This window comes from Oreochromis aureus, linkage group 3 (assembly GCF_013358895.1).
Source record: "Oreochromis aureus strain Israel breed Guangdong linkage group 3, ZZ_aureus, whole genome shotgun sequence".
Classification (NCBI taxonomy): Eukaryota; Metazoa; Chordata; class Actinopteri; order Cichliformes; family Cichlidae; genus Oreochromis; species Oreochromis aureus.
Genome location: NC_052944.1, coordinates 86,984,715 through 87,006,482, shown reverse-complemented (window position 1 = coordinate 87,006,482; position 21,768 = coordinate 86,984,715). Strand labels below are relative to the sequence as shown.

General features: G+C 40.2%; 2 protein-coding genes across 2 annotated transcripts in view; both read left to right on the top strand.

The window, feature by feature from the left end:
• LOC120437782 (nuclear factor 7, brain-like) overlaps positions 1–21,768 on the top strand; it is a 64,105-nt gene that overhangs the window by 20,389 nt on the left and 21,948 nt on the right. The gene's annotated exons all lie outside the window — the stretch shown is intronic.
• Positions 6,488–8,287, top strand: LOC120434546 (piggyBac transposable element-derived protein 4-like). Its single transcript, XM_039602789.1, has 2 exons — positions 6,488–7,720; positions 7,835–8,287. Exons 1-2 carry the CDS (start codon positions 6,488–6,490, stop codon positions 8,285–8,287), a joined length of 1,686 nt encoding a protein of 561 aa, XP_039458723.1.

The following is a 21,768-nucleotide window of genomic DNA, read 5'->3' as shown; positions in this document are numbered from 1 at the left end:
TCACGCCTGACAGATGACAGCTTACAGTCCTGCGTAAAGATGAAAGCCCCGATTTGGAGACGCTGTGCGCCGTGCTCCAAAAGCCTTGACCTGAAAAGGGAGGCGGCTCACAACAGTTTTTGTTTGCTACATGGATCATTTTAGTTCAGCTGGGTGTCTTTCCTTTTGTTATATTTCTTTAAGAGTTCAAAATGTGTTAATTACATAAATAAAATGTAATTTTCTCTGTAGCACTTCATGGATTTCATAAGCAACACACCTTAGTTGCTCTGTGGATTCTTTTAAAAAGCAGTTAAAAACTTTTCTGTTCAAACAAGAACTACGTATTTTATATTCTTTACATTATTTACATTTGATCTTTTACATTGTGTATAATGTCTATTGATTGTATTGTTTATTTTAATATTTGTGTATAGCGCTTTGTGACTGCCTGTCTGTGAAAAGCGCTTAATAAATAAACTTTACTTACTTACTTTAGTTGTTCACACAAAGCATAAAGGTAAAAAAACAATATATACAGTGTTATCTTCATTTTAGATTTCAAAAAGTATTTGTGGCTCCCAGTGTTTTCTTTTGCGTGGAAACCGGGTCCAAGTGGCTCTTTGGGTGTTAAAGGTTGCAGACCCCTGCACTAGGGTGATGTCGGCGTAAATGTGCATTCATATTTGTTGTGTTCCCACCGATGTAATTAACCATGGAGTGGCACATCCGACATACTGTTGTAGTGTTGTCCACAACGCGCTTACCATCAGGGTCATACTTCACATGAAAGCCAAAAAAGTTCGAAACGCCAGATTTCAATGACGGTGGAGGAGGTTCAACTTCGGGAGGCATTGAGGCAGTTGCCATGTTGCAATGAGCTTAACTTCTGTCTTGCTAGCTTGATTGAATGCATGTGGGCGGCGCTCAGTGGATCTGCGCTCGACAATGCAGCCTAGGCGGAGTAGTCGAACGCAGATACCCTAAGCTCTCAACACAGACAGCATCGTCAGAAAAAAAGTTGCTAAAATAAATATAAAACTTTGTATCGTTCAATACATATGCGTACCGAACCGAAAGCACTGTATCGAACGGTTCAATATCGATACATGTATTGTTGCACCCCTAATATATATATATCATTAAGATAAAAATATTATTCTTTTATTATGTTGGCACTACTAAATTTATATACATATATATATGTAAGCTTTATATGTAAAAGATACCTGTCTTTGAGTGAAGATTTAAGGTGATAGGAAATATAAATAAATGCAACTTGAATTTTTACTGAAGCTCAGTATTTGACAGAGTTCAAGTTCACTGCTGTAATAACTAATAATGATAAATATAATAACTATAACATTGACCATATTATATTTACATTACTAAAGTGAGATGACTTTAGTCTCATGAACAACATAAGCTAATTGTTATTTACTAGCTAATCTTAAAATGACTGTTCAGTACAGAAATTAAGCCCAACAATCATGTTTTACAGTCCTGTGGTCTCAGCCTCAGATACTCAACTAATCAAAGTGATGTCATAAAAAAATGAATGAACAAAAAACCATTTTTTTGCGCTCATCTCCCCTCCGGATGGTTTATGCTCAAAAGTGTTTGTATGGAATAATAAGAATTGTATGGAATAAAGAGATTGTTGATTGAGCATTTATACACCGAGTGTTGTCCTTCCTTCAGCCCAAGGATTAAAGAATTGAGAATTTAACACTAGACAACCTGAGCAGTGTGATGAAGGCTAGACAATCCCATTTCACAAGCCTTGCACATCTGGCCTTCTCGGTCATTCGGAGGATGGAGCCCACGTGACGGCAAAGGCCGCGTCCTCCGATGACTGCAGACCCTGAATTTGGACATAGCCAGGGAAGACAAGAAGTAACATAAGGGACACAAGGGAGGCACAGTAACAACTAATCACTAGGAATCCTTAACAAATTACCAGAAACTGAATTGATGAATATTAAAAATCACAAAACACAATCACGGAGTTAGTGGACTTGGGACAATGACCGTGGTTTTATGGTTTACTTCTCTTTAAGATTAATGACTGACTCTACCACTATGTGGAGACCCTTGGTTGTCAATTTGTCTCAATAGCAACTGATTTTGGCTAAAAAAAAATCGAGTAATTTTAAAAAGTAATTAAAGCAGTTATAAAATTTGTACACGAATTGTGAAATAATTATTGTGTGCAGTCCAAGTTACACAAAATTAAAACTAAGGGTTGAAGTGTAAAAGAGATCCTCTGGCTTATGCCCATCCAAACGTTGAATAAAAGGGCTTAACATCCAGCCTTGTTATGGTTTTTATGGTACGTGACACGGAGTGCTACAGAGTTTATCAATATTTGACTTTGCTAATAGTTCTGCTTAATTCTAATCAAAGGATGAAGCACAGGGTCAAATGAGTATAAAAGAGCCATGTTGGATTATAATTTCCAAGGACTTATCCTATTGGACATATTAAACCCCGATTCTTTTGTCCCCATGACAGAACAGAGAAAACCGACTCATAGTGTGTTAAAATATTGATATTTCTTTTTATTCAATCATCTTCCGGAAGAGAGAGACCCCTGCACAGCTCAAACGCCAGTTGCAAGAGCTCTAACATTAGAATCATAAACTGTGCCTCATATAGGTTTTATTTTGGTACTTTACACGTCACACAGTCTCAAACACTGCTTATATGGAAAGTTCCTCTTTTCTGTGTCATATCTATTAATATGCCTGTGCACTAAAACCTCCTGTTTTTCAGTCTGGCTGAGCACTTAGTTTGTGAGTCAAAGGTGGCCTTGCTCTACAAGCCTTCATTACTAAAGTACATAAAACAATCTAATGACCAGATACACATTAAAAAATAATTATTTTTCCTAACAGACATCAACAAAGAACAGAAAGGAGTGCATTGTTAGGGCTGGATGTGCTGCTCCGTTCTCTCAAGGTCAGTATTAGACATTAGCATTCACTCAATGTAGATTAATTAGATAAGTGTATTTCAAGTGATGGGATTAGTGATTATTATTTAATTCAGCTTTTACTTTGCCTTTGTAAAATTGCTTCAATAAAATATCCTGCATTTAAAATCTAAATTGTGAACATTCCCATTTTAAACCTTTAATGAAACAGTAAAGGTAAAACTTGTGTATAAGTAGAGCATAGTTAAGGGTTCTTACAGGTTACTGTAGCCTTTAAAATAACTTAAGCCCCACGCCTCCGGTACCGGGGACAAAAAGGAGGAGATCACGTTTATTCGGTTATAACACGGGGTGAGAAATATAAGTCCAGACATATGTGGTATCCACAGAAACCTCTAAATCTTAGCTAAAATGTCATGTAAACCTTTTCTACAACCACCGAACACACCGAAAACAAGCCATGATTAAACAAGCAGTTACGTAAATGCGCAGAAGACCACTAAACAAATAAAACCAACAAGAAATTCTTCAAACTTCATGTAACTGGCTGGTTAGCTTCCAGAGCTATTACTGACTCCAAACACGAAGTTTCACCACGCTCTGACCAAAATTCACTGAATGAGCTGCAAAAGAAGACCACAAAAACACACAGCGGCGCAAATGCGCTAAGACAGAAATTGGCTTACCTTCCCGATTTCCTCCGTTATTTTTGCCGGTAGCCGGTAGCCACATGATTATCATATAGTTATAGTTATAGTTACCACGCCTACCTAGCCGCATCAGAGCCATTTTCCATCAACAACCTCCATTTTAGACCCACCTACCTACAGACACGTGACTGGACAGACGCCAGACGCAGTAAATTTGGGCCCACGTGGGTTTTGGCATTGCATCGTCTGATTAGTTGAAGTGACGTGAACGTGGTATCAGTACTGTGATTCTATTGGCTTAAACGATTAAAAAGAGGTGTCAATCGTGCAAATTGACCAAAAGAAGCCAAAGTTACAGCCCCTCAGATTTTAAAGGGCCAGAGGCCAATTAAACGCTCCATGCGCACGGCAGAAAAGGGCCATTACCATGTAAATGTGTGGTTAATTCTTCAAAAATATATAATTAAAAAAAGCATTTTTAGGCCTGTTAATAAAATTAATTAATTTCTGCTCTTAAATACCTAAAAAAAGAATCAACTGGCATGGTGTCCAATTGTGTGCCAAAATTGGACATTTTTGTACAATGTCTGGATATTCATGTATTGACAGTGCTGTAATTTTTCACTCTTTCACTTTAGAAACATAAATCTTTGCGCACATGATGTTTATAAGTTGGTTACTGAATTTCTGGAATGGAATTTGACCTGAAGCATATTTTTAAAAGGGTTATATGCTAAAAATGTAAAATAAAAATTAGGCGAGGATAAAATCTACTTACATTTTCTGTGTTCCAGTCTCAGTAACTTTGACACAGTAATATCTGCTTCAATATTTACACCTCTGATGAAATTTCACAAGTGTTAGCTTTATTTTGATACCAAGATTGTAAGGACAATTGCAGAGAAATAATCAATTAAATTTGGGCATTGCATTTTCAAGCAGAAAGCTCAGAAACACCCTTGGGGCTTAAGAGGTTAACAGATTGTTGAGGCATATTTTTGAGTCATTAAACTTTAAACTATTGCTTTAATGTCAGGTGAGTTTTCCATTTTCTAATCTTCCACCAAGATTATACAATACACCATTTTAATAAATAAATATATAGATAGATTTTAGCCTTTTCATGTGATTAAATATTTTACATTTTACCCTTACACCGTAACATCTATTATAAAAACACCAGAAACCCCATGCTCAGTGATTGCCACACTCCCTTAACCCATGGCATTTGAACCTTTAAATTGTGTCCGGACAACTGACACCCTGGAGAGGACACAGACAAGTGAGTAATCACATCTCAACTAGTGATGGGATTTCCGGCTCTTTTTAGAGAACCGGCTCTTTCGGCTCGGCTCACTAAAAAGAGCCAGATCTTTCGGCTCCTAACCGGCTCTTCAGGTTGTTTTGTTGCTTTAATTAATTAATTATCAACAACAATATAAAATTATGCACAAAAGGGATTAGTAATGTAAAAAAACGTGGTTTTCTTTATGTATGTTTATATATGAATATTTATGGGGGCCCCTAGAGACGAAACACGTACAAACTCCAAAGCACTTAGAAATTCCAAAGCACGTACAAACTCCAAAACACATTTCTAGAGTTAACTGAACTTCCAAAACAGAGCTACCTAGATCACTTAAATTACACAATCGAATTCATATGTCTATTGTTTTTGTATTAATACACAAACACTCATATATATATATATATATATATATATATATATGTTCAAATAATTAAAAAAAAAAAAAAAAAAAAAAAAAAAAAACTTCATTTACCTGTTACTACTAGAGATGGCACGATACCACTTTTTTATGTCCGATACCGATATCATAAATTTGGATATCTGCCGATACCGATATGAATCCGATATAGTGTGTTTTTTAATCAATAAAACTGTTTTTTTAATATCTTGCTGCATTTTGTATAAGTTCATACTCAAGTTTAAGTAAACAACAACACTAAAGCTATTCTGTTATACCTGTATGTAAAAAATACACTGCGCCCAAAATATTTCATAGTTCAGTAATACTGATCAATCTAATAAACTTAAACCTACTCCATCCTCCCTATTCTGGTATTTTAAAGAGTACTTAGCAGAAATATTAAGCAACCTAACTAATAGGGTTGCAAACTCCCAGCAAAAAAAAAAAAAATAGAGAATCACCCCCCACCCTCCACCTCATGATGCTCATACTGGGTTCTTTTTGTGCCACTTTTTTTCTTCATATGAAAGCCATTTCCACTGTGTTGGGTGTAATATAGCCAAACTTACCAAACGGTTTGGTTTTTTAAAAATTTTTAAAATTTCAGTCAGATTTTATTAAATCAGCCTAAAATGGCTGAGCAGAAAAAATACTCACACTGATCACCCTAGGGACCATTTTCGGCCCATTGACAACCATTATAAACGCTATTTTTCATCCCAAAATTATTATTATGTATTTTTATTTATTTCTTTTGCTTTGGATGTCGATGTGGACTCAGGGCCTTGAAATTGTAATTTTTTTATTTGTCCACCAGGTGGCGCCATTTTCCCACTTTTGGCCTAGTGGGTGAAACAGGGTAAATTCCGTATTTATTCCATAGACTTTCTGCTCAAATAAATGCCAATTCTGTGTCACTATGTTGGATAATGGCATGTGTGGGTTTTTTTTTTATAATAAAGGTCTTTATAACTAAAAAAAAGGGGGGGAAAGAAAGATAAAAATAAGTCTTTCCTCTCTTAGAAGGCCACGCTGCAATATAAACAAAAATAAACATAAAAGCATGGGCCGAAATCAAATGAAACTTTATTTTGTCTGAAAGCTGAGGTTGTTTATGCAGGTGCACTGCAGCAGAGGTTATAAGAATGAGCAGTAGAGCGGGAGTAATCATTTTCAGGATGGCAAGATTCTATAACACCGATGAGGCATTGAAAATGGTCCTGGACCGTGAGTCCCAGGATAGCGACTCATCCTCCTCCTCCGAGGATTCTGGAGATGAGGACACGGATTTTTCTGTGGGACAAGAGCAGCCGGAGTCCAGTTCCCATGAAGAAAGTTCAGACGACGAGAGCGAAGGGGAGATGGAGACGGAGAACGCACCATCGGGATGGAATTCAAAGAATGGAAAAATCATTTGGTCCCCCACAAATTTGGAGACCCTCCGCTATGTTCCAGCGCCGACAAATATCACCCCAGGTCCGACACACTACGCCGCGGCCCGAATCAGGGACCCGGCATCCAGCTTTTCACTTTTCCTGACGGATGAAATTGTGCAGCTCACCGTGGATATGACCAATCTGCACGGGAGACGCTCCGTGGCCGACTGGCGAGAAATGGACTGTGACGAATTTCGAGCATATGTGGGGTTGCTAATTTTGGCCGGCGTCTACAGATCAAAAAATGAATCGTCACTCAGCCTCTGGGGAGAAAAATACGGACGGGACATTTTCCGGGCCACCATGTCCCACAAGCGCTTCCACCAAATCGGCGGGGCGCTCAGATTTGACGATAAGCTTTCCCGACCCCGACGCCGTGAGGACAAGCTGACCGCGTTCCGCAAAGTGTGGGATATGTGGACCTATCATCTGGAGCTGCTTTTCAACCCGGACAGAGACATTTGCATTGATGAGCAGCTGGTGCCGTACCGAGGACGGTGCAGATTCAAGCAATATATCCCAAGCAAGCCTGCAAAGTACGGTTTGAAAATATGGGCCGTATGCAATGTCAAAACCTCCTACGCCTGGAGACTCCAGGTGTACACCGGCAAAGCTGGCGACCGCGCGGAGGTAAACCAGGGGATGCGGGTGGCCCTGGAGCTAACAGAGGGGCTCCAGGGAAACGTGGTGACCTGTGACAATTTTTTCACCTCCTTTGCCCTGGGAGAAGAGCTGCTGAGGAGGAAAATTGCCCTGGTGGGCACGATCAGGAAAAACAAGACGGAGCTTCCACCTCAATTGCTCCAAACAAGACGAAGAGCGATCTTCTCCTCAGTCTTCGCCTTCACTCTCACGCACACCATCGTCTCCTACGTCCCTCGACGCGGCAAGAACGTGCTACTAATGAGCACAAAACACCGCACACCCGGTGTGAGCGAGGGACAGAAGCGAAAGCCCGTAATTATTCAAGATTATAACAGGTGCAAAGGAGGTGTGGACAACCTCGACAAGGTAGGTGTCATTATGCATCAGTTACGCACAGATTTATTCATTCATATTCTCTTGTAAAATATTCATAGGTTTGATGTTTTCGGGGATTTTTTTTGTGTGTGTGTTTTTTGTTAGGTTGTTGGAACCTATTCCTGTAGAAGGAGAACAAATCGTTGGCCAGTGGCCCTCTTTCATAACCTGCTGGATGTGTCCCTCTACAATTCCTTCGTGCTGTGGACAACGATTGACCCAGCCTGGAAACAGCCGAAAAAATACAGGAGGAGGTTGTATATTGAAGAGGTGGCCGAAGCTTTGATAAAACCACACATATCGAAGCGAGGACGCCTTCCCCGCTCCTCAAGTGCTGCAGATGTTGTGACGGATGCGCAGAGTGCCGCTGCAGGCCCCGCTGCAGGCCCCGCCCCAGGCCCCGCTCCAGGCCCCGCTCCAATCCCTAAAACGAAGTGCAGGAAACAGTGCCAGTTATGCACTGATAAAAGGAGGCGCGTCGTCAGCACCTGCTGCAAATGCAAAAAGCCGGCATGTAAGGACCACTGTCTGTCCATTTGCAGCCTCTGCTTCAAATGAGGACTCTGACACACCTCCACATACACTCCACACCTCCACATATGCTCTTCCCCCTCTCTCTCACCCTCTCACTTGCTCTCTTTTTCATACCTTTCCCCGTTCCCAAAAACACAAATGCTAATGTTCATTGTTCTAAATAAAACTGTTTTCTGGTTCAAACTGATCTTGTATTTTCATTTACATATTTTTTTTCATTTTATTTTAGAACACAGCAAGCTAAAAAGCATTTAGTGGGGAAAAAGTGAAAAACAGAATATACCATTATATTCAATTTACTGTGCCCCTGCAAAAAAAATAATGATCAGTCAAAATGAATGTCGGTGCTAATCTTTGGACCATCTAAAGGGCTAATTATAATAATAATCAAATATTACTTCAAATGTTTTTTTTGGAAAATATTTAGTTTTTTTGTTTTGGGGGGCTAAAAAAACAGGGCGCTCATGTAATAAAACTGGGATTTAAAGGGTTAAAACAACGAAAATATAATTAAAACTTTATACGAATATTTCAGGCAGAAGTAGTTTTAAAAGACTGACCAATTTAAAGTTGAAAAAAATATGAATATATAATATTTTTATTGCACGTTTTGGGGCGGGACCGTTTTCGGTCCCTAGGGTGATCAACGTAAGTTTTTTAAAGGATGACACGATGTAATCAACTTTAATTTGATACAGTGTGAAAAAAAAATGCACAGAAATAAATTATTTTTCAAAAATAATTAAATAGACTCAACATCTTTCTTCAACAGAACTGCAGACTGCACAGATAGTACTTTCCCAAAGGAAAAAGTACTACAGGGAGTGCAGAATTATTAGGCAAGTTGTATTTTTGAGGAATAATTTTATTATTGAACAACAACCATGTTCTCAATGAACCCAAAAAACTCATTAATATCAAAGCTGAATGTTTTTGGAAATAGTTTTTAGTTTGTTTGTAGTTTTAGCTATTTTAGGGGGATATCTGTGTGTGCAGGTGACTATTACTGTGCATAATTATTAGGCAACTTAACACAAAACAAATATATACCCATTTCAATTATTTATTTCTACCAGTGAAACCAATATAACATCTCCACATTCACAAATATACATTTCTGACATTCAAAAACAAAACAAAAACAAATCAGCGACCAATATAGCCACCTTTCTTTGCAAGGACACTCAAAAGCCTGCCATCCATGGATTCTGTCAGTGTTTTGATCTGTTCACCATCAACATTGCGTGCAGCAGCAACCACAGCCTCCCAGACACTGTTCAGAGAGGTGTACTGTTTTCCCTCCTTGTAAATCTCACATTTGATGATGGACCACAGGTTCTCAATGGGGTTCAGATCAGGTGAACAAGGAGGTCATGTCATTAGTTTTTCTTCTTTTATACCCTTTCTTCCCAGCCACGCTGTGGAGTACTTGGACGCGTGTGATGGAGCATTGTCCTGCATGAAAATCATGTTTTTCTTGAAGGATGCAGACTTCTTCCTGTACCACTGCTTGAAGAAGGTGTCTTCCAGAAACTGGCAGTAGGACTGGGAGTTGAGCTTGACTCCATCCTCAACCCGAAAAGGCCCCACAAGCTCATCTTTGATGATACCAGCCCAAACCAGTATTCCACCTCCACCTTGCTGGCGCCTGAGTCGGACTGGAGCTCTCTGCCCTTTACCAATCCAGCCACGGGCCCATCCATCTGGCCCATCAAGACTCACTCTCATTTCATCAGTCCATAAAACCTTAGAAAAATCAGTCTTGAGATATTTCTTGGCCCAGTCTTGACGTTTCAGCTTGTGTGTCTTGTTCAGTGGTGGTCGCTCTTTCAGCCTTTCTTACCTTGGCCATGTCTCTGAGTATTGCACACCTTGTGCTTTTGGGCACTCCAGTGATGTTGCAGCTCTGAAATATGGCCAAACTGGTGGCAAGTGGCATCTTGGCAGCTGCACGCTTGACTTTTCTCAGTTCATGGGCAGTTATTTTGCGTCTTGGTTTTTCCACACGCTTCTTGCAACCCTGTTGACTATTTTGAATGAACGCTTGATTGTTCGATGATCACGCTTCAGAAGCTTTGCAATTTTAAGACTGCTGCATCCCTCTGCAAGATATCTCACTATTTTTGACTTTTCTGAGCCTGTCAAGTCCTTCTTTTGACCCATTTTGCCAAAGGAAAGGAAGTTGCCTAATAATTATGCACACCTGATATAGGGTGTTGATGTCATTAGACCACACCCCTTCTCATTACAGAGATGCACATCACCTAATATGCTTAATTGGTAGTAGGCTTTCGAGCCTATACAGCTTGGAGTAAGACAACATGCATGAAGAGGATGATGTGGACAAAATACTCATTTGCCTAATAATTCTGCACTCCCTGTATAGCTTACTAGGGTATATTAGACTTAACAGTTACTATATACAGTAATGGACTTCTATACATTTTACGTCAGATTAAAAGTTTGGGTGTAAGATTCAGATAATTATTTATTAAAAGCCAGACATTTTAAATGAGAATAAGAAAGAAAAGTATGTCTTTGTGCCCCCTTTTCCCTGTTCATGCCCTATCGGCCCCCCTGGCTAAACTTTGCTAGATCCGCCCCTGCACAGTTACCAGCTGTCAGCTACGTAGAAAAGGATCCTGGTGTAGAAAGTAATATTAAATAAATTCTAACAACAGCTTATCAAGGTTAAACGTGCTGCTGTTGTTCAGCCGCTGGTTTCCTCTTTCTGTTGCAAAGTGGACCAAAAACAAAGAAGAGAGACAGACTCGCGACAGAAAAGCCGATCAGCTGATCATTAAGCAGTTTTACGATTGAAGTAGGAGCAGGAAGGTGAGGGAGAGGCAGTCGCTCCATACATCGGTTGTTAAGCTTAACGTGGGAATGCTTTACAAACATTCAGAGATGAACTTACACACTTGCTTTACTTCTCTCTGGGATAACTTCCTCGGAGATGAAATGCTGGTTTGGTAGCGAGGCTACAAATACACACAGCCGCTCTATCACGTGGCACATACTGCTGCAACATGCTACGGTTATGAGCCGAGTTACGCCGTGTCGCAAGTTTTGTGAGTTGCTTTTTTTGATATTTAGTGGATCGGATTACATTTTTTATTTCTCGCCTATATCCGATCCAGTAATTTAGGTCAGTATCGGACCGATACCGATACGTAATATCGGATCGGTCCATCTCTAGTTACTACCACACACCCAATCCGATTGTTGGTACTTCCTGGCTTGTGTAGCCACTAGGTAACAAAAGCTCAACACGGCCCCTAGCATCCTGGAGCACTTCCGTTGTATTTTGGAGTTTGTACGTGCTCCGGAGTTTGTACGTGTTTTGGAGTGTGTACGTGCTTTGTCTCTAGGGGCCACTGTAAATATACTTTTATTTATTCACTCCACATAAAATGTAATAAATAGATTATAAAATACAGAAACCAACTATTTACATTTCATACATTTCAACTTTTAACTACTTAAATTTTCAGCTTTTTCCTTTTAAACAAATTTAAAGTGAAACAACACAAAACACTGCAAACCACAACACAATAAAATATAAATTAAAATATGGAATAAAAAGGGGGAAAAAAGAACGCCCAGATCTTTAAGTAAGGGAAAGGTTGGCATTTAGAAATATTAATATCACACTAAACTGACTGCGTTTTATCTTCCCATTGCACTGGTGGGTGGACAGTTCTTAGGTGCCTGTGCATGTTGTTTGTGGAGCCGGCTCTATATGATATCCTTTTCTTGTAGACTCTACACTCTGCCTTTGTTTTGTCAATAAGATTGAAATGGTTCCAGACTTTGCTTCTTTTCTTGGTGTCACTCATTTTCTTTACTGTACCTTTCCAGTGTGACGGTGTTGTCTCTTGTTGTTGCTCCCAGCTCTCTTTCTTTCCCTCTCCCTCCTGCTCTTGTTGAGTGCTACTGCTGTTGCGAGTGTAACTACCGCCCCGCCCCCTCAGCTCAGCGCTGAGCAGAGGAGGGGGCAAACGCAAGGCTCTGTTTGCTCTGCTCAGCACAAACACAAGGGTGACTTGCAGCGTGAAGCGAAAAAAAGTGAAAGAGAGGGCAGGAGAAAGAAAAAAAACCCCCACGGCTCCCAATAAGGAGCCGGCTCGCATCGTTCACTTCAAAGATCCGGCTCTAAGAGCCATTTCGTTCGCGACCGACCCATCACTAATCTCAACAGCAACTTTTTGCACCAACCTTTACCTCTAGACTTTGCACACACTTTTGCCTGTGTGTGCAAATGTTTTCCTTAATAGTAGACAATATTTGCTCCAAGTAAAAAAAATTTTCCTCCTCAGAGAGAACCACCACAGTTCTTGATGCGGAGCTAATTATCAAAATATTCAATAAATATTCAATAAATAATTCAACTTCTGATGAGCAAATGTTATGATGTGCAAATCTATGCTTAAAGAGTGATGCTAAATAAAGGGCTAGTTTAAGTGCCATTAATAAAGAGCAAAAGTGCTCCTAAAGTGATGTACAAGTCCTCTTCTTCAGAAAAAGATGTAACACTTTGACAGAATGGGCTAGATACCCAGAAGAAATAAATCCGCGTTAAACATGGAGCTCCAAGGTGCAAATTGAATTACAGTATATTTTTTTTACAATTCATCTTGGATTTGTCTCTTGTTGTGACTTGTTTTACAGCTGCTGCCAGATTTGAAACACACCCATGTTACAGGAAAGCACCTCACATGACTCACCTCAAAACAACCAGGAAATGGGCTGTTTTTCTTCCTAAGAGAAGCGCACAGATGATCAGACTGAGTTCAGACCACTCACATCCTGGGCCATCTGACCTCAGGAAATCACATGATAGGGTGGGGCCAGGTTTCACGATGAGCTCACCCGAAACCCTGGCTGATTGGGACCCACACCCACTTTCACACCTTGGCTCATGTGATTAGGTAGAGGATCCCCAGATAGCAAGACGACATTGAATCTATGTTGATTTTTCATCCAAACCGTCGTATATGGTCGGGGTTGAAATACCAATGTTGTAACAACATTGAAATACTGTGGTAAACCGACGGTCTTACTATAGAGACGTTGTAACGATGTTGATTCACCATTGTTTTTTTGTCATTGATATTTGATGTATTTATAGTCGACCAGGTGACAACAACAACGTCGAGAAAACGTCTATTTATAGTTGACGATCATTCGGCTCCGTCACCATCAAAACCATCGATTTGTAGTTGAGCATTAAATTGCATTGCAACTGATCAGGTATAAAGTACCAGAGAAAGTAGATTTATTGTTCATTTGTTATCAATGACTTGGTCTAGTTCACCAGCTTTAAAAATCGTGTCTCACGTGCAATTTATGTATAGTTGACCGAAATTAAAGCAGCGATCACTTGGACTATTCCGCAGCACCACTCTCACATTGGTACATCCCCCTAGGTATTCATTGTCTTCTACAGTAGAGCGGGACATTTGATTTACTCTCAGCGGAATTGACCGGAGAAGGCATCAGTTCATGCACTGCACTGGCCTGCACCACGATTAGTATAAGGTAAGAATGAATGATTTTTTTTTCCTACTCGTTATTTCCATGTTTGCATTTGAATAACAGTAAAAACTCGTTAATGTTGTACATTAACGAGTTTTTACTGTTATTTACGAGCCGGAAATTGTGTCTACTTCTTACAATCCGCAACAAATAAACTCCACTGCGAACAAAGTATATCAACAAAGAAAACATTTTCGTTTCATAATTTCTTCGTTATATTCCTTACAAAGCTAGCTTTAACGCTCGAGTTTTCCTTTGTTCTTGCCGTGGCCTCGGCGCTTGACCCAGACTTTCGCTCTGTAGTTGCTTAGTACTACAAAAATTCTAAATCTGTGATATATGATTGATAAACGTAAAGTTAACTGTATAAACGTGTTCAATGACTTTGTTACTTTTGATGATTGGAGAGCACTCGTTTCAATTCGCACACGAAAACTTTAGACTCAGTTTGAATGCTCACGTGACTTTACGTTGCACGCATACATGACTTTCCATTTGTGCCTTGAATAATGAATAAGGCTACGTCCACACGCATTAGCGTATTTTGAAACCGCTGGTTTTTCTATGCGTTTACACCTTTTGTCCACACGTAATGTATGTCTGGCCGTACATTGTGTTTGTATTTCCAGGCACATTTCACGAAGCAGAACGCAGTCTTCAGAGATATCCACGTGAACGCTGTGATACGTCTGACCTTCAGTCCGAAAAAGAAAACCCGGACCAGTCTTAAAAGAAAGCACAAGTAAAACCTTTTTATTCACAAACATATCTTTGATTGTTAAGAATTTATGATCTTGTCTTTTATACATATCTGTGGTGCTTGCATACTGCAATATCACCACATAATATAGTCCAAAAGTGGAAGTTTGTAAACTTTTTAAAATGCAAAGCCGTGTACACTTGTGCACTTCAAAAATTCATTGTATATTGTACCTTCTTGCACGCCTCTGTTTCCTGTGTGTGTTGTTAGAAATCAAACTAACTTTAGGAAACAATATGCCAAAAGCATATTTACAATTACTTAAGACCGTTTTTAATTTCTTTTCTTTAGACCAAATCCCTGTACACATATACGGACTCCGAGGATGAGCAGCCTACAAAAAACGGTTTCCCCAGGCCCCTCGAGTGAAAATACCAGGTAATAAAATACTGTCTAGTGTCTGTGTACATATCTGTGTCTGACACGAGGAAACTTTTTGACAAGTTGTCTGTATTCTTAAATACTTAAAAATTATCTTTTCTAAACAGCCCTCATCACTCCGCAGTCTGCCCCCAGCCCACTGATAGCAACCATCATAATGCCCAACCCAGCTTCCAGCACCTTTCGCCACTCCGGCACAAGCCGACACAGCTTTGCGATCTCGCCAGCATGCAGTCTGATGTCTTCCCTATAGATGGTATGCTTTTAAAAAAGCTTTAAAGCTGCATCACAATGTCATTGTACTCTTATCTAAAAAAAAAAAACAATTTATACTCCTGAATGTCATCTTGTTGTGATTTTTTTTTTCTGTAGATTCCAGAGACTCTGTGAGGCCACTATTACAAGGCAAGTTTGAAAATCTTGGAATTTCACAGTTTACATGGTATGACAAATATATGTGACAGGCAAAAACTAGTAAACACTTTTAGCAGTTACAAGAACTAACAAATGAATATCCAACAAAGGGAATAGAAATACATTGTACTGCCAATACTTTGGTTTATTCTTTGTATGACTTGAAAATCAGGCTTTAGGGAAAACTAAATGACATGTTTCTATCATCAATTACATGAAGTAAACACACAAGCACTTGCATACACATTTAAGACATGAGACACGCTAATTCCATCTCATAAAATGTGTCTATAGGTGAGACACTTTGCGTTGATTGGTGCTGCTGGACCACACTGGAGGTGCGAGTCCGCCGTGTAATGGTTTACGCCATTACAAAGGAGCTGGCCTCTGTACTCAACTGGGCAGGGGAAAAAACCAAGGACCAGACAAAGCAAAAAAGGGCATTTGAAGAGACAGCGCTGTGCAGATGCATATTTGGTAAGTTTTAACATTTATTGTAGTTTTATGAGCCTAAAGTGAACAATAAAGGGATCAATTGATGTGCTGGGTGCGTTTCACATTTCCTATGTCTGTTTTTTGCTATATTACTTTGTCTTTCTTAATAACAAGACTTTCATGTCCGGTTAATCTGGAGATGGAGTCTTTGGTCTTCGGCTTGTTTTGTCCTCGGGTTGTACACTTTGTACAGCCCGAGGACCCCATGTTTTCTTTTTTTTTTTTTTTTTTTTTAAGGATACACGGCACACCATGCTAAGACATATCACATTTTCAGCTTATAGCTCTTTGGGAATCAAATGCGGCAGTTTGCTGATTTCCGCCTGGTGACTTTCATGTTTATCAGCCTAGGAGTTTACATACTTTCTCCCTGCTGAAGACAATTAACAAGAGCTTATTCATGTGCTCTAATTCCCTTTTTTTGTCTTTGTTTTTTTTGTGTGTGTGTCTATTTTTGTCCTAGATGGCCTGGCGCAGCAGGTAGGGGCGAACTCTGTCTGAGTTGGTCTTTGCTCAAGCAGTCCAGAAATGGCTCAGATATGCTCCAGATCGTACGGGTGGCGCGCAGGACGCACATCATCCATCCCCATCCCGGAGTAAATAATAAAAAGTGATGTGAAACATAGAAATGTAAATAGGAAACTTTGTCTTTCAATAAAGTATTTTGCAAATGATACATGTCTATTGACCTTTTTTGTTTTTTTGTTTTTTTTCAATAAAAAGCAACTGTACGAAAGAGGTGGAAAATCAATACCATAGCTCAACAGTGTTTCAATATCAGAATCTGACATTGTTTCAATGTTAACAGTGTTAGAAAATATAACATAGAATCAATGTCAGGTTTCAACATTGATTCAACATCAAAACCTGACGTTGTTTCAACGTTAAAAATGGGTGCAAGAATGATGTTGGGTCAACGTCACACTTCAACGTTGCTTCAATGACGTCGCCTGATATTGACTCAACATTGTTTCAATGTTTCCTTGCTATCTGGGTCATCAGGGGGTCCTTTGTCCCTCATTGGGGGAAAACTCCCACTGGGTTTAAATCTGGGACTCTCCACCATTATTATATTGTAATATATCTATATCACGACTAAAGCACTTTCTGGATGGATGCAAACTGCATTTCGTTGCCCTGTACCTGTGACATGTGCAATGACAATAAAGTTGAATTCTATTCTATTCTATTCATTGACCCTTAGAACTGAAGAAGCTTCTCGGATGAGAGGTCAAACGTCTTCAAGCAACTCAAAGAAGTCCAGACACTTTTCTTTCCAAGCTCCTTAGACAATGTGACATGCCGTCGGATATTGGGACACATAACGACATGAGGAATTTGAACTAACAACCACAAGGTCGCGCATGTGGCTGTGGAAAGCGTAGTGGAAGAGAGAGGTTGATGAAAGATCATCCATGCACTGCTGCAAGGCAAGTATATCACACCCAGCTTAGTAGAATTAACTTGGCATTGCTTGACCACTATGGCTCGTAGTTTGAGACAGTAAAAGGCATGGAATCGCTAGCTATGCAGGCAAAGCACGTTGTCTGTCAGGTGTAGTCAGACCAGCCGCTAGCTTGCTGGCTAGCGGAGTTGTTGTTTGCTAATTTGTTAGCTGCCAGCTTTCTGTGGCTAAGTCCACACGTACCCGGGTATTTTTGAAAACTGAGATTTTTCTCTGCCTTTGCGCCTTTCGTCCACACGTAAACTGCGTTTTCGGTCACTGAAAACTGAGATTTTTAAAAACTATATTTTAATATTTTAAAAAAATATTTTCGAAAACTCGGTTTTTGCATTTACGTGTGGACGAGGAAAACGGAGAAAACGCAGCGTCAAAGGGGTGTGTGCCTTTTTTGACGTCACACTGTGCGCCACGTTATTGTTTCGGTGAAATGAATTTCTACAATGGGGGACTTAGACAAAATACTGTTACTGTTAATTGTACTCTCTGTAGTGTTTAAATGCTTACATAGACACACACAGTTACTGTGCCTCCACACACAGGACTCGGTTCTGCTTCTATGCGCCATCTTTGTTTACTATTTCCCACCCAGGCTTCGAGACTTCTGATTGGCCAACATTTCTACACGGTTAGGAATATATCGCCAGCTGTTGCTTTGGCATGTTCCTAGCAGCGTTTTCCTTCATTTTTGCGTTCACGTGTGGACGGGATTATTTTTAAAAACGAAAACGGAAAATCTCCGTTTTCAAAAATACCCGTGTACGTGTGGACGTAGCCTGTGACTGTGTTAACACAGCAGTTGCAACGCGGATAGTTTCTATACCGCTAATACCCATTAGGGGGCCCGCGACGACAGCTGCCACTGATGCATTTGCCTTAATGTGAAATTAAGTATGCAACTTAAGAGCTAATAGGCGACCTGTTCCACTCTAGCTCGTGCGCACCAAGACGTGCTGCGTGATGAAGTGAGGGAAATAGAAGTAGCCCACTGTGCTAGCTTTGCCCTGTAAAATGTAATGGACATGTAAAGGATAAGCCAAGTATTTTCTTTTATTTTGTGGAGAGGTAGTAGACTAAAGCAGCTGAAGCGAATTATTAGACTACATATAAACGTACATATAAATTGCATACATGTATTTGGATTTTGGCAGGTTTCATGATTTATAAGGGTTTTTTTCTTCCTCTGCAGATTAGTGGCGTGAATTCTCAAATTTATTCAGTAAGCTGTAAAGGTGTGTATTGTGCTGCATTTAAGGATGTCAAAAGATTACGGCTGTTGCAGTTGTGGTGCTTTAATGTAAATGTTTGTGCACCATGGTCAAAATTTTAGTTCATATGAACAGTTAAGCAAGTGGAAAACGAAATAATTTCCAAATGGCATAAAGTTACAGATGACATTTAATTTTAAATTGTCAAAAGATTTTTATTATGTTTATGCTTAAAAGTACATTTCATTGTAAGATGTGTTTGCTCTTTTAGTATTCAGTTTAAATAGAGAAGTTACGCTATCCGTTATGAAACTAGCTGTGCAAGCTCAACAGGAAGCCTGGACGCAGCACAGTTCTGTATTCTTTTCCTGTACGTTTCTGAGAAAACATGTTACGCAAACATGCTTGAGTATAAATAAAGGCTGACAACTGCTGCGGTGTGTGTCTCTTTCGAGCTCTCACCTGTGTGCATGTTAATTTGCAAACCTGTCTGAGTGCCATTTATTCTGACCTGAGTTGCATTACAGGAAAACTCCTGACATTTCTTGGTCCTCCGAGCCGGATTAACATAACACTTTTGTGTGATCCCACGGGAAAACCTCATCGAGTCCTGACGTCGTGAGAAGCCCGCGCTGAAGTCTGTCGACAGCTCCTGTCAAGGTACAGGATAAAAGACCAGAGACGTGAATTCGGGTTCTGGCCAGCGTTTTTAGAAGTGGTCCACGACGGTGGGGGGTCCTGACAACCCGGCAATAACTCAACAAGCAGGTGAATATTGACATTCTGAGACATGTTGCGTAAAATCGTATAAGCTCGCCCAGAGAGGGGCTGGTAGCATGTAAAAGCTCGCCTGAAGAAGGCTGGTAGCATTTTAAAATAAAATAGAGCTCATCTGGGACTGGTAGCTCCCCGTAGTGGGTAAAGTTAGCACGCGCATAAAGGTATTTATTGTTTTATTTTTGTTGGTGGAATAAGTTGATTTTACAGCACAATAAGGAGGCTGAACTATTCCACTAATTTTTTTACTGTTGGCCACCCAAGTACTGGTGAAGAGAGAAAAAGGTCGTGTTTTATCACGTAAAGCTGACACCGCTTTCAAGAATAGCTTGAAAGTAGAAGGCCGTGTCAACTACCTCTCTCGATTCTCGTGCCAGAGAAGGTGCCGCAGTTGTGTAGTTGTAAAGGATTAAAATGGGTAACGAAGCTTCAGAACTCACTGCTGACGAGCAGTGGTTAGAGAAAAAATGTCCAGGCGCCGGACAAATTAGTGCATGCAGATAGAGAAATGAAAAGAAATCTAAATGTCTTACATGGGAGGGAAAATGTAGCCCCTCCGCATTGACTCAATTAAAAGAAACCCTCCAAGTAGAAATAAATACTGAAAAGAATCCAAAAAAGAAAACAAAACGTATTCAAGAGTTGCAATATTTTAAAGCATGGAAAGAGGAGGAAGAGAGACGTAGTGAAAATAGACAAAAAAAGGCAAAAGAAAAAAGAAACAGCGTTACAAAGCCCACAGCCACCCCCTTATGTACCAGTACCGTCAGCACCAGAACCGCAATCAAAAAACCCGTTTACCAACCAACCTAACCCCTATGCTCAAGCCCGAAACGCATTAAACTGTATGACTGTAAATAAAAATCCACAGGAAGACATAGGGAAAGATCCGTCAGGCAGGGAAATGGGAGGAAGTGTTGATCCCCCAGGACCCTCTGAATTATTCCCAATGATAGCCACACCTAATCCTAGATTTGGACAGCTGACCGGTGGTGCAAATAATGAGCGAGATGAAAACCCAAACATATTTGTTTTTAGACCATGGTCACAAAAAGATAGACAGAATGTACTCAAAGATGTCCCACCTTTAAATGAAGGCTTCATACAGTGGAGAGAAGCTGTCGAGTTAATTAGAAGACAGTGGTATTTAAATGGCCATGAAATGCTCCAAGTGATACAAGACTTGTTAGGATTAAAAATGGGAACAGTGAGGGAAGATTTTACAGGATCAGACGAACATGGTAGGGCCCTAGCTCCCGTATCTGCTGACTTACAAACTGCCATAACACACTTGTATGAGCGGATTAGAGTCCACCTGGCCCCCAGAGCAGATTACGCAAAAATAGGAGAAGTAAAACAAAAGGAAGCCGAGACAGCATCAGACTTCCTCGACCGGCTACGCCCGGTTTTTAAACAGCATTCAGGCCTAGATTATGAAGAAGGCCCAGATAGACCATACCAACAGCAATTAAAGAACACATTCTTAAACGGTCTCCTTCCCCCAGTTAGAGCCCATGTTGAAAAACACTGGGTGACAATGAACACCGGTAACCTAACAGATGCTCTGCAGTATGCAGAACATGCAACCCGAAAAGCTAAAAAGAAAGAGAAAGGAGGTGTTTTCACTGTGGATCCTGAAACAGGATTCGTGGCATTTGCTGGTGGATACAGAGGGCAGAGACAGGGACAGCAGAGGAACAGAGGAAGGAAAAGAGAAGGTTTTAGAGGAGATAGAGGGAACAAAAATGACAATCGCTGTTATAACTGCGGAAAGGAAGGACACTTTGCAAGAGACTGTAGGAATAGAAGTGAGGATCAGAGTAAGTGACTAGAACAGGAAACAGAAGAGGAAACAGAAATTTTCAACATAGAACAGTTGCTCCTAGGTTCTGAACACAAACCCACAGTAACAATCCATGTCAGTGGCCAACCTATAACCATGTTATGTGACACTGGAGCATGTAAAACCGTGCTAAATCAAAAGCCCAAAAATTTAAAATACTCAAGTGACACCCTGATAGTTAAATCTGCGTCAGGCCACACCAGTGTTAAATCATTAACAGAAGGATTGTTGCTAGTACACAAAGAAAGCGGAAGTTGTAAGAACCAATGTATATATGACCCATCCTGCCCAGTCAACCTTTTAGGGAGAGATGCCTTAGAAAAACTACAGATCGGTGTAGTGCCAGGGCCAGAGGGCATGTATGCTAAACTAATGTTGCATGAAGAGCAAAGTCCTGAGGCCCGTCAGCTTAGTGTGTGTGAAGGACAGGGTGAACCCCACTATTATTGGACACTAGACCTGCCTCCATTAGTACCCTTGCAGCAGTACATCATTTTGCAAAAATTTGGCAGAATAGAGGTATGATTACTTCTACTGGCAATCCAGTGCAACATGGAAATCTTTTAAAGGCACTGTTGGAAGTGATAACATTGCCAAAACAGTTAGCATTATGTAAATGTGCTGCAC

Bases quoted from the DNA above. Each gene is read 5' to 3' on its own strand.
- LOC120434546 (XM_039602789.1), top strand. From the start codon at position 6,488: ATGGTCCTGGACCGTGAGTCCCAGGATAGCGACTCATCCTCCTCCTCC. The intron at 7,721-7,834 runs GTAGGTGTCATT...GTTTTTTGTTAG, and splicing joins GTGTGGACAACCTCGACAAG to GTTGTTGGAACCTATTCCTG.